Source organism: Penaeus chinensis, chromosome 4 (assembly GCF_019202785.1).
Source record: "Penaeus chinensis breed Huanghai No. 1 chromosome 4, ASM1920278v2, whole genome shotgun sequence".
In the NCBI taxonomy this organism is placed as follows: domain Eukaryota; kingdom Metazoa; phylum Arthropoda; class Malacostraca; order Decapoda; family Penaeidae; genus Penaeus; species Penaeus chinensis.
In genome coordinates, this window is record NC_061822.1 from 17,151,301 (window position 1) to 17,163,800 (window position 12,500).

At 41.3% G+C, this 12,500-nt stretch overlaps 1 protein-coding gene across 1 annotated transcript in view; it reads left to right on the forward strand.

Annotated features, from left to right (window-relative positions):
• Positions 1-12,500, forward strand: part of LOC125025215 (LIM/homeobox protein Awh-like) — a 37,511-nt gene that overhangs the window by 4,515 nt on the left and 20,496 nt on the right. Inside the window, exons 2-3 of the mRNA XM_047613190.1 lie at positions 755-827; positions 9,817-10,058. Coding sequence (XP_047469146.1) covers positions 755-827; positions 9,817-10,058 — 315 coding nt within the window. The remainder of the gene's footprint in view (positions 1-754; positions 828-9,816; positions 10,059-12,500) is intronic.

Below are 12,500 nucleotides of genomic sequence, written 5' to 3' on the forward strand. Positions count from 1 at the left end.
TAATTCTGTTTAAAAAAAAAGGTACCATAGCACTGTATTTATTGCTAATTACTTGTGTTCACGGAAAAGGCAGCATCTTTAACGGTAGAGAAGTTGTTCATCCGTTGTTCATCGGTGTTCAGCATTTAGTTCCACTGTTTGTTCAACATTACATTTTCAGCATTTTTATTCAATCCCGTTTATGCACTATCATTTGTTCAGTGGTGTTTGTTCAGTCGTTTCCGTTCAGTATTATTTGTTCAGTGGTTTTATACAGCCTTGTTTGTTTAGTGTTGTTTATTCAGCTCTATTAAATCACTTATAAATGGTAAGTTATATTTGGTCACTGTTACTTATCGGAGTAATTGTTCAGTAGCTCCATCATATTTTTGTGTGTGTGTGTGTGTGTGTGTGTGTGTGTGTGTGTGTGTGTGTGTGTGTGTGTGTGTCTGTACATTAATTATTTTTATTATATTCTGTTTACCTCTTTTTATCATTATTGGAAGTATCCTTACACCACTGGTAGTAATAATGGCAATGAAACGGAAGCTACTTTGCGTGTGTGTGTGTGTGTATGTATGTATGTATGTATGTATGTGTATGTTTGCGCGCGCGCGTGTGTGTGTGTAGAAAGCCATAGATACAATACGATATGGATACACACAGAGAGACAGCTAAATGGATAAATAAATCAATAAATACGATAATAGACATATAAAGATAGAAACACACACCTATTAATTAGTCCCCCAGACAGCACAGCCTTTTCCCGCAGCGAACAGAATCGAGGCAACAAGCGGCGAGAATTGAGAGCAGCTCCAGCGAAGTCCGAGATTCGATTTAGGCTCGTAACTCCGCCTTCGAGAAGTTTCTCTGTCGGGTCGAGATGCGCCGGGGTTCGAACTCGGATCTCGGATATTTGCTTCTTTAATTTTATTCAGATTTTTTTTTTTTTTTTGGGGGGGGGGATGGGGGGAGAATTATTTTTCTTATATTTGTCTTTTTTATTTTTTTTTTCTTCTTTTTCTTCTTTTTTTCTTCGTTTCTTTCTTTTAATACTACTACTTCTACTTCCTCTTCGTCTTCGTGTTTTTTCTTCGTTTTCCTATTTTTCATCGTCATCTCCCTCTTCTCTTTCTTCTTCTCCTTCTTCCCCTTTTGTTTGTTTTCCATTCTAAATTTTATTTTATTTTCCTGCTCATATTTTTCCATTTCCTTATACTTCTACCACATCATTATTCTTTGTCTCTTATTTATTATCTAATTATTCATCTCTCTACTTTATTCTTATATTTACTTCCTCTCCCGTTATCTCAAATATCTTTTCGCCTCTTTTCTCCTCCTCTTCCGCCTCTTCCTCCTCCTTATTTCTGTTATTCTCCCTTTGTCATACTTTTATCATTCTCTTCTCGCTATGTTCCTCTTTCCCTTCTTCTTGATTCTCTCTCTCTCTCTCTCTCTCTTTCTTTCTTTCTTTCTCTCTCTCCCTCTCTCTCTCTCAATTTTCTTCTAATTTTCTCTCTCTCAATTCTCCTCCTCCCGATTCTCTCTCTCATTTCTCTCTCTCATTCCTCATCTTCCTCATTCTCTCTCTCACTCTTCTCCCCTTTCTCTTTGTCCTCCGCCTCTTCCTCGTAATGCTTTTTTTGAATTATCCTCTCCCCCCCTCTCCCCCCCTCTTCCCCCCTCCTTGCCAGGCGGAAAATCAAATTAAAATTAGCGCGCGCAGGCAGGCGGTGGGGGAGGGGGAGGGGGTATAGGAGAGGGGAATAGGGGAAAAGGAAAGGGAGGAAAAGGCAAGGAGGGGGGGAGGACGGAGGAACAGGGAGAGGAAGGAGGGATGACGGAAAGGGAGAAAGAGAGAGAGAGAGAAGGAGAGAGAGAGAGAGAGAGAGAGAGAGAGAGAGAGAGAGAGAGAGAGAAGATAGGGAATGAGGAAAGGAAGAGAAAGAAGGGAACAAATGAGATGAGGAAGGAAAGGGTAACGAAAAGGGAGGAGGGAAGAGAAAAACAAGGAAAAGGGAAGGGAAAATAGAATGAAGAAAATAAGCGAAGGGAGGAAGAGAGAAACCGAACGAAAAAAAAAAGCCAGGGGGAAGTAAGAAAAAAAAACCCAGGGAACCGGGAATGAATCGTAATAAGGAAAGAAAAGAGAGGAAGGGGAGGAGGAGGGGAAAGGAAAACGAGGAGGGGGAGGAGGAAAGGGCATCCTACCCCTCATCGATCAGCCGCTGCGCGTTTGTTTAACTGGCTCACACTCGCTCGTGCGTTCGAGGGGGACTTTGCGCTACGTTCGCTAATTCGCTATTCTGTAGCGGGTCTTGCATAGCGCTTTTGCTGCTGTCTTTGATGTCTATAAATGCTCTCGTTGTTTGTTTTAGAGATTGAAGTTGTCAACAGGGTGATTTAAAACAGAAAGGCCGATGTATAAGTGTATGGATATGGAGTATGTATGGACTTAAGTCATCGTTTCATTGGGGGGGGGGGGGGTGAAGAGAACGGTAGAAAAGGGGGAGAAGAGAAGGGGATGTAGGGGGAAGGGGGAGAGATGATAGGATAGGGGAGTGGGGGGGAAGGAGAAAAGAAGCCAGGGGAGTGGGATAAGGGAGGAGGAGGATGGGGGAGTGGGGGAAGGGGAGACAAGAAGACGGAGGAGTGGGGGGAAGGGCAGTGTGGGGAGGAGAGTATGAGGGAGTTGGATAAGGGAGAGGGAGAGAAGAGTATGAGGAAGTGGGATACGGAAGAGTATGAGGGAGTGGGATAAGGGAGAGGGAGAGGAAAGTATGAGGGAGTGGAATAAGGGAGAGGGAGAGGAAAGTATGAGGGAGTGGGAAGGATAAAGTAAGAAGATGAGAAGAGGAAAGGGGAACAGGGTAGCATTCAGTAGGGGGGGAGAGGAGAAGAGAAAGAGGGGAAAATAAAGAAATGGTGGACGGAAGAAGGAAAGATAAGAAAAGAGTAGAGAAAGGTGTGACGAGAACGAAGAGAAGAGATACTCAAAGAACGAGAGCTACAAGAGAAATAGAAAATAAGAAAATAGAGGTGCAGAGGTAGGGCGGGAGGAAATGAAAGGGTGGGGGAGGGAGAGAGGGGGAGGAAAGGTAGGGGGGGAGGGAGAGAAGGAGAAGATAGAAGGAGGAAGGGAGGGAGGGAGGGAGGGAGAGGAAAGGTAGGGGGAGAGAGAGAGAGGGAGAAGATAGAAGGAGGAAGGGAGGGAGGGGGAGAGGGAGAGGGAATGTAGGGGAGTGGGGGGAGGGAGACGGGAAGATCAAGATGCAAAAGAGAGGGTAGGAGAGGGAGAGGGGGAGGGGGGAGGGGGAGGGGGGAGGGGAGGGAAGGTCAGACTCGATGCCATAGACAAAGCCACATTAATCACCAGGACACTTTGCATGGAGGGACTCCCGCCAATTATATATATATATTTTTTTTTTACCTTTTTTTCCCTGTTTCTTCTTCTTCTTCTTCTTCTTCTTCTTCTTCTTCTTCACATAATTATTTATTATTTATTTATGCGTCTTCATTTTTTTCTTCTTATCTTTTTTTTTCCTGTTTTTTCCTGTTCTTATAATTATTTATCATTTATTTATGCGTTGTCATTTTTAATTTATTTTATTTATTTTTCTTGTTTTACCTTTCTCCTGCTTTTATGTTCATTTATTTACTAGTTTGTTTATATCGAGAAAGAATATTGGCTTTTCTGTTTCTTCTTGTTTCTGTTATTTCCATTATTTTTCTATCTTTTTCCTTTTCTGTCTCCTCCTCCTTTTCGTCGGTTCTTCTTCGTTATTACTCTTTTCTCCTTTTTATTTATTAATTTTGCTTATTCATTTATTTATTTTTTGTTTGCCTTTCCACTCCATTCTTTATTTTTCTCTCTTCTATCTTTATCATCTTAATCCTCTCCTTCTTCTCCTCCTGTTTTTATCCCTAATCCGCCTCTTCATTCTTTTTTCTTTTTCTTTTTTTTTTGCATCACTCACTCCTTTTATTATTATTATGCTTGCTTCTTCTTTCTTATCGTTCTTCTGTCTTCTTTTTTTCTTCATCCTTCTTCTTTCTCTTGTTTATTTCCTGCGATTTTTCTTTCTTCTCCTCTTCCTAACTCTTCCACTTTCTCTCCTTATTGCTGTTCCTTATTATTATTGTTATTGTTATTGTTATTGTTATTGTTATTATCATTATTATTATCATTATTATTATTATTATTATTATTATTATTATTATTATATCCACCATCATTTTTTTTCTTCTTCTCCTCCTCCTTCTTCATCTTCTTCTTCTCCTCGTCCTCCTCCTCCTCCTCTCCTTCTTCCTCCTCCTCCTCCTCCTCCTCCTCCTCCTCCTCTTCTTTCTCCTCCTCCTCCTCCTCCTTCTCCTGCTCCTCCTCCTCCTCCTCTTCCTCCTCCTCCTCCTCCTCCCTCTCCTCCTCCTCCTCCTCCTCCTCCTCCTCCTCCTCCTCCTCCCTCTCCTCCTCCTCCTCTTCCTCCTCCCTCTCCTCCTCCTCCTCCTCCTATTCCTCCTCCCTCTCCTCCTCCTCCTCCTCCTCCTCCTCCTCCTCCTCCTCCTCCCTCTCCTCCTCCTCCTCTTCCTCCTCCTCCTCCTCCTCCTCCTCCTCCTCCCTCTCCTCCTCCTCCTCCTCCTCCTCCTCCTCCTCCTCCTCCCTCTCCTCCTCCTCCTCTTCCTCCTCCTCCTCCTCCTCCCTCTCCTCCTCCTCCTCCTCCTCCTCCTCCTCCTCCTCCTCCTCCTCCTCTCCTCCTCCTCCTCCTCCTCCTCCTCCTCCTCCTCCTCCTCCTCCTCCTCCTCCTCCTCCTCCTCCTCCTCTCCTCCTCCTCCTCCTCTCCTCCTCCCTCTCCTCCTCCTCTCCTCCTTCCCCTCCTCCCTCTCCTCCTCCTCCTCCTCCTCCTCCTCCTCCTCCTCCTCCCTCTCCTCCTCCTCCTCTTCCTCCTCCTCCTCCTCCTCCTCCTCCTCCCTCTCCTCCTCCTCCTCCTCCTCCTCCTCCTCCTCCCTCTCCTCCTCCTCCTCTTCCTCCTCCTCCTCCTCCTCCCTCTCCTCCTCCTCCTCCTCTTCCTCCTCCTCCTCCTCCCTCTCGTCCTCCTCCTCTTCCTCCTCCTCCTCCTCCTCCTCCTCCTCCTCCTCCTCCCTCTCCTCCTCCTCCTCTTCCTCCTCCTCCTCCTCCTGCTCTCCCGCTGTCGCTTTTCTCTTCATTAGTCCGACTGTCACCTGCAGCTTGTTACTTATATAATTTATGCTGGATCTGTGTGTGTATGTTTGTTTGTCTGTTTGTGTTTTTGTTTGTTTGTGTGTGTGTTTGTTTGTTTGTTTGTTTGTGTTCGTCTGTCTCTGTTTGTCTCTGTGTCGACCTCATGGCTGTCTGCATGTATGTGTGTAGTATGTCTGTATGCATGTTTATGTACATTCGTTCGTGTGCGTGCGTGTGTCCTCAGGGGCGTGGGCGGGAGGCGAGAATGCGCAAGGGGGGGGGGGGCGGGGGGGGGGGGGGGGTAAGAAAGAGGGTCTAGAGAGAAGAAATGTTTCGCTACCTCATTATTTTATTGTTTTTATTTGTTGTAATTACTACGATGTTGATTATTGTCATTGTTATCTCTGTTGTTGTTGCTGTTATTACGATTGTCCCTATTATCTTTATTATTACTATTATTATTATTATTATAGTCATGATTATTATTTTATTATTATTATTATTATTATCATTAGAGTTGCCATTATTATTATTGTTATTATTAATATTATTATTATTATTATTATTATTATCACTATTATTTTTATTTTTTTTCACTATTATTATTATAATTATTATTATTACTATTATTATTATTATTGTTATTATCACTATAATTGTCATTATCATTATCATTATTATTATTATCTTTATTGTTATTAGTGTTATTGATATTATCATTATTGTTATTAATATTATTGTTAGTAGTAGAAGTGTTCTTTTTATTTTAACGTTATTATTATTATTATTGTTATTATTATTGTTGTTATTATTATTATCATCATTATTATTATTGTTATTATATCATCATCATCTTTATGATCATCACTATTATCATTAGCGGTTATTACTATTATTATTAATATCATATCATTACTGTTGTTATCATTATTGTTATATTTTTTTAAGGCTGCTGTGAATATGCGACTTTGTTTTCTCTTTCTCCTTGTCTCCCTCTTTCTCTGTCTTTCTCTCTTACTCTCGTTCTCTCTCTTGGTCACAGCACAGCATAAATCTATTATACACGCACATGTAAGTAGATAGATGTGTGTGTGTGTGTGTGTGTGTGTGTGTGTGTGTGTGTGTGTGTGTGTGTGTGTGTGTGTGTGTGTGTGTGTGAGAAGAAGAAGAGGGGAAGGAGGAAGAAGAAGAAGAGGATAAGTAGGAAAAAGAAGAAGAGGATAAGTAGGAAAAAGAAGAAGAGGAGAAGGAAGAAGAAGAAGAAGAGGAGAAGAGACGGAAGAAGAAGGAGTGGAGGAGGAGGAGGAAGAAGAAAAGAAGAAGGATTAAGAAGAAGAGGAGAAGATGGAAGAGGCAGCAGGTGAGGAGAGGCCGTGCCAATACCCGTGATAAAGAGGCGCCAGCACGTTCCCCGGCATTAATTAATTATCACGCCGCCGGGGACCCGCCATTACGCGAAGCTACCCGGCGGTGGTTGAAGAGGTATGGGGGGTACGGGGGCGGGGGGGGGGGGCGTACCCAGGGGGAAGGGAGGAAGGGGGGGGTGAGCGGTACCTTGGTTGGGGGGAAGGTGGAGCTTTTTGGTATTGGGGTATTGGGGTATTTTTATTTGTTTTTTTGTTTGTTTGTTTGTTGGGGGAGGGGGGGATTTCCGGTGGATAAAGGAAGAAAGGATGAAAGAAGGATAAAAAAGGGGTGAAGAGGAAGAAGGAGGAAGGAGTGTGAAAAGAGAGAAAGGAAAATGAAGAATAAACGTTTGTAAGAAGAGATAAGGGAAAAAGGGATATAAGAGTAAGAAACGCGGGAATACCAAGGAAAACAAAGAAAGAAAGAAAGAAAGAAAAAAAGAAAAAAAGAAAGCAGCGGATAGAAGCAGAAGAAGCAGGAATATCAAGGAAAAGAAAGATAGAAAGAGAATAAGAAAAAAAACGAGAGGAAACAAGAAAAAAAACAATGAAAGTAGAACGAAAGCAGTGGATAGAAGCAAATAATAAACGCAGGAATACCAAGAAAAAAAAAAGAAAGAATACAAAAATAAAACACGAAAGGAAACAAGAAAAAAAAACAATGAAAGCAGAACGAAAGCAGTGGATAGAAGCAAATAATAAACGCAGGAAACAAGAAATAACAAAAAAAAACACACAACGAAAGCAGAACGAAAGTAGCGGATAAAAGCAGAAGAAGCAGAGGGGCAGAAGCAGAAGCAGAGACCCACGCGGAGGGCCCACCGTGTATGCAAATTAGCCGTGGGTTGCCGCCTCGTCCGAATCCCCGGGAAGACAATGCTAAGGTGATTATTGGAGTAATAAGCTCGGCGGGGCGCTCTCAGCCCGTCATGTGTCACAGGGCGGGGGGCGGGCGCGAGGGGCGGCGGGCGCGAGGGGCGGCGGCGGCGGCGGGGAGGGGGAAGGGAGGGGGAAGGTAGGAGGGAGGGGGAGGGGGAGGGGAACGGGGGGAGGAGGGAGGGGGAGGGGAAGGAAAGGTTGGAAGGAGGGGGAGGGGGAGGGGAAGGAAAGGTAGGGAAATGGGTAGGAGGGAGGGAAATGGGAAGGAGGGAGGGGGAGGGGAAGAGATGGACGGGAGGGGAAAGGGTATGAGGGAGGGGAAAGGGCGGGGAGGTGGACGCGGTAGTAGGGGGAAAGGGAAAGTGGGAGGAAGGGGAAAGAGGGAGAAGGAAGGTAGAGAAGGAAGGCTTGGGGAAAGAGATAAGGTGAAAGAAGTGATAATGATAAGAAGAGGAATTGAAGGGAGTAAGAAAATAGAAGAAAGGGAGTAAGGGCAGCAAAGGAGAAAGAAAAAAAAAAGTAAAACAAAAGACGAAAAAGTGACAAGGAAGTTTTTTTCTTTTCTTTTCTTTTTTTGATTATGCGAAAGAGTTTACAGGGTTCGAATATAAATGGATTAGATGTCAAACGAAATTAGGAAAATATGTAAGCCCATATGTAAGAATAATGAAATACCGGCACAAATATGCAGATAAATAGATATAGATGGATAGTATATCCCTGTGAATGTTCAGCGTGTGTGTTTATATATATATATATATATATATATATATATATATGTATATGTATGGATATATATATATAATATTTTCATAATTATTTGTTATCAACTTTTCTCAGAACTGACTTCTAAAAAAACTTTAAAGGAAAATCAATATATTACAAGCGACTAATAGCCTTCAGTAGTTTACGCTATACTGCTTTATTATTTTCATGAGTGCAGTTTGGTAGCCGGCATAAAGGATAAATCTACTTTTAATTGCATGTATTAAATCGTCGTTGTATGCATTTGTTTGTGTAACTCTATAGCCCATAGAGGCCAGCATACCCACACTCGCTTTAATCCCCGATAAACATTTATATCTCGTCTTGTTAAGAGAGAAAATAATAAGTCGCTAGTCTTTGTCGCTTTTGTGCCGTGGTTGTGAAATCCATAAAAAAAAATCCTTTGTCATGTGTTTGTACAAGAGACCGACTAATCACCCGAGCACAGGCTTAGGAATTGTGCTTCGGGAACCTTCCTCCGCCATTGTTACGAGACGCCGCCATTATGTGCGTCCGAGTTTACTAGATATTTCGTTATCGTCTTAGTCACCCTCGGATGGTCGTTAAAAGCCTAATGTGTGATAAATGAGACACACAGGAGAGGGAGAGAGAAAGAGAAAATAATAAATGAATAAGCAGCATGGTGGTGGCGGGAGGTAGTTGTGGAGACTTTTTGCCTTGGGATTCAATTAGCTCGGCCAGAACACGTCGCAGACAAAAGACGGGGTAGATGCGCACTCGAGAAACACAGAGCTGAAATGGGTTTAAATTCCTGTATTTATTGTTATTTTTTGTTGTTATTGTTATTAGCTAAGAAAAGGTTTATTGATAATGACTTTGTATGTTGATATGCTCTGTAAATTTGTTTACTATATAAACGGGGATTACAGTGTGCCTTGAATGTTTGCCGATTTATCTTGAATTTGTTAAAGGTGATGTTACGAATGACTGTGAACCATAAAGATTGTGAGAAAAACAATCTAGTAAGTAGCTTTTAAACAGTATGGTTATCAGTAAACAAAGTAAATAGGTTAGGTGAGTGTGTATTTGACAGTATTAAAACAAGGGACAGCGGGTATAATAATTTTAATTTTTCATCCGATTTTCAGTAAAGCGTAAGAAATGCTTTACAACATATATTTCTTCCATATTTTATAAACCAAACCGTTGATTTTATTGAACAGTTTGATGGCAAAATTCCCAAGAGTATTCATTTATTAAGAAACATTTCAAAGATAATGCATTTTCGCTATTCCTCTCTGAGACTAAGTTATTGTGTCACCGTCGGCAGTGAATTAAGTAAATAAATCCTCCTTATTTACAGGTTATTACTCTTTATCATCACTGGTCAGATTACCGAGTAAACATATATCCTCTCTGTATCCCCTCAGCACAGATTGAATTATCCGGTGTATTTATTTCCACTCGTAATCCAACATAGATCAGGTCATCATCCAGTAGATTTATTTCCCCTCGTATCCCCCTCAGCACAGGTTTAATCACCCAGCGAATGTATTTCCTCTCGTAATCCTACTCAGATCAGGGCATCATCCAGCGTATTTATTTGCTCTCGTATCCCTCCCTCAGCGCGAGCGAGTGTCCCCGACGCGCAGTGACAGTGTCGGCTTGGCGGTGGTGGCATCGCAAGGATCGGGCGAGGTGTGCCAAGGGTGCCATGACGTCATCGCCGACCGGTTCCTCCTGCGGGTCAATTCGAGGTCGTGGCACCAGACTTGCCTGCGGTGCTGCGTGTGCCAGCTGGCCCTCGACCGGCAGCCGTCGTGCTTCATCCGGGAACACAATGTCTACTGCAAGTCCGACTACACGAGGTGAGTTTCCGTTTTCTTGCAAAAAAAGGGATAAGTATTTGATTCATCCTTACTCTTGCATTACGGTTTATTTGCTGTAGTAAGGTTTATCATCCTGGGAAAATATTTCTTATTGTAAAACGTCGTTTATAGCAGTCAAGTTTATCAATGGAAACAGCGATTTCATTGATTATTAGCAGGAATGCGATGCAGTGCGTTGTGGCAGTAATTAAAGCAACAGGTAATTTTATACCTATATGTATATATGTACATATATATATACACACATACACATACATATATGTATGTGTATGTGTATATATATGTGTATACATATATATATATACATACATATATATGTGTGTCTATATGTATAGGTGTATATATATACCTATACATATATACATACATATATTGTGTGTATATATGTATAGGTGTGTGTGTGTGTGTGTGTATATATATATATATACATATATATATATATATATATATGTATCTATGTATATGTATATATATGTATGTATATATATGTATATATGTATATGTATATATATGCATATATACATACATATATATATACATATATATATATATATGTATGTATGTATATGTATATATATGTATGTATATAGATGTATATATGTATATGTATATATATATGCATATATACATACATATATATATATATATAAGAAGGTCAGTATGTGTGAATTCATGATACATTTATGCATAAATGAATGAATAGATGGGTAATCATGTGAACGATAGATAAATATGTTTTGATACATGGAAAGAATGTGTATATATAGATATATATATATGAATATGTATATATGTGTGTATATATATATATGTGTGTGTGTGTAGATAGATAGACAGGTAAATAAATAGATAGGTAGAAATAAAAGACATGTGTATATAAATATAAATGCAAACCGAATTTTCCTTAATTTCTCCGATCGTTTTCGAAGCTGTCCCTCTCACCCCACCCCACCCCACCCCCCTGTACTCTATGACCCCCTCCCTCCTCCCCCCTCCCCCCTCCCGATGGGCGAGGCAGTCTCGTCGGGCCGACCTTTCGGGATCCATCTTCATTTCCTCCCGACGTCTAATAGACTGTAATGCGTCGAATCATTAGCTAAAATTTCCCGACGGGGCGATGCGTGCTCGGGGGAATGGCCGGGTCGCGTAGGTACGGGGGGCGTTGGGGGGGGGGGAGGGAGGGGGTTTGGCGAAAATCGTGTCAGATCTGCCAGTTTAGGTGTGTGTGTAGGTGTGTGTGTGTGTGTGTGTGTGTGTGCGTGCGGTAGTGTATGTGTACTTATGTGAACCTTTTTTTTAGACCAGTCTTGAAGCCAAAGAAAGAACTCTATATCACCTATATCCATCATAGCAACTCCTCTTTCGTCTAATTAGAGTCCTTTTTTTTTAATTCCGTGTCATTAACGTGTAATATCCTTTGTTAGCGGGGAGTATTCATGAAATAACAAGAGAGCAGCGTTACCACTCACGGCGCAGCGCAACGTGGTAATATATCAACGCATTTCCCCGTCGAGAAGTGACGCTGACTAGCTTTCGATACGTTTTTAAGATTAAAAACTGTTGAGAATTATGAATGTGGGAATGAATAAATGAGTGAAATGTAAATGGGTAAAATAAAAGGTAAAGTGCGCGATTTTTATTTTTTCTCAAGAAGGTGAAAATAACTTTTGGTAATCGTGTCGGTATCTGCATATAGTTTTCGATAAAGAAGAGAATTAAACACTTCTAGACTAGCTTTACGTGCGGTACTTAAGAAGAGATAATGGTGCCTTACCTTCCCCCCCACACTCGCTTCGGATCGCCGCTGTATCAAGGGACAAAATGATTAATGTTATCGTGGGGTTCGTCTCACTGCGGAGCATCGATTGTCGTTTGGTTATTCTTTTTATCATTATTATTATTCATTTAATCGATTATGCGTTCTCGCTTTCGGTTTCTAGAACGATAAAGATATATGCTAAGTTTGTTTTTGTAATTATGATATTATAACAACCATATCGATCTAGGAATGTTTTTAACAAAGATCTTGAAGAGAATCTTTGTTCCCCGACGTAGCGATGATGAAACTCATTTCGAAAAAAAGAAGAAATACAGGAAGAAAGGAAGGGAGGTGAGAAGTGAAGCCCGCAGAACAATTGCCACCTTTCTCTTGTCAAAACGAGAATGCACCAGACAGTTTAAATAATGATGGTGCGATTATATCTCTCCTTCCCTTATCAAATCTATCGCAAGCCACCTCTGGCAACTCAACCGTAGACTTAGGTTGCCAACGATGATTAAAGAGAAAATATATATACTGTATATGTATTTAGAGCTTTTTGACGAGCATGACTGTACTTTATTTCTCTCTAAATGTTATCTATATTCTTTTATTTGATACATCATAAGATATCAGATCTATGTAGAACAACACAATCTAGA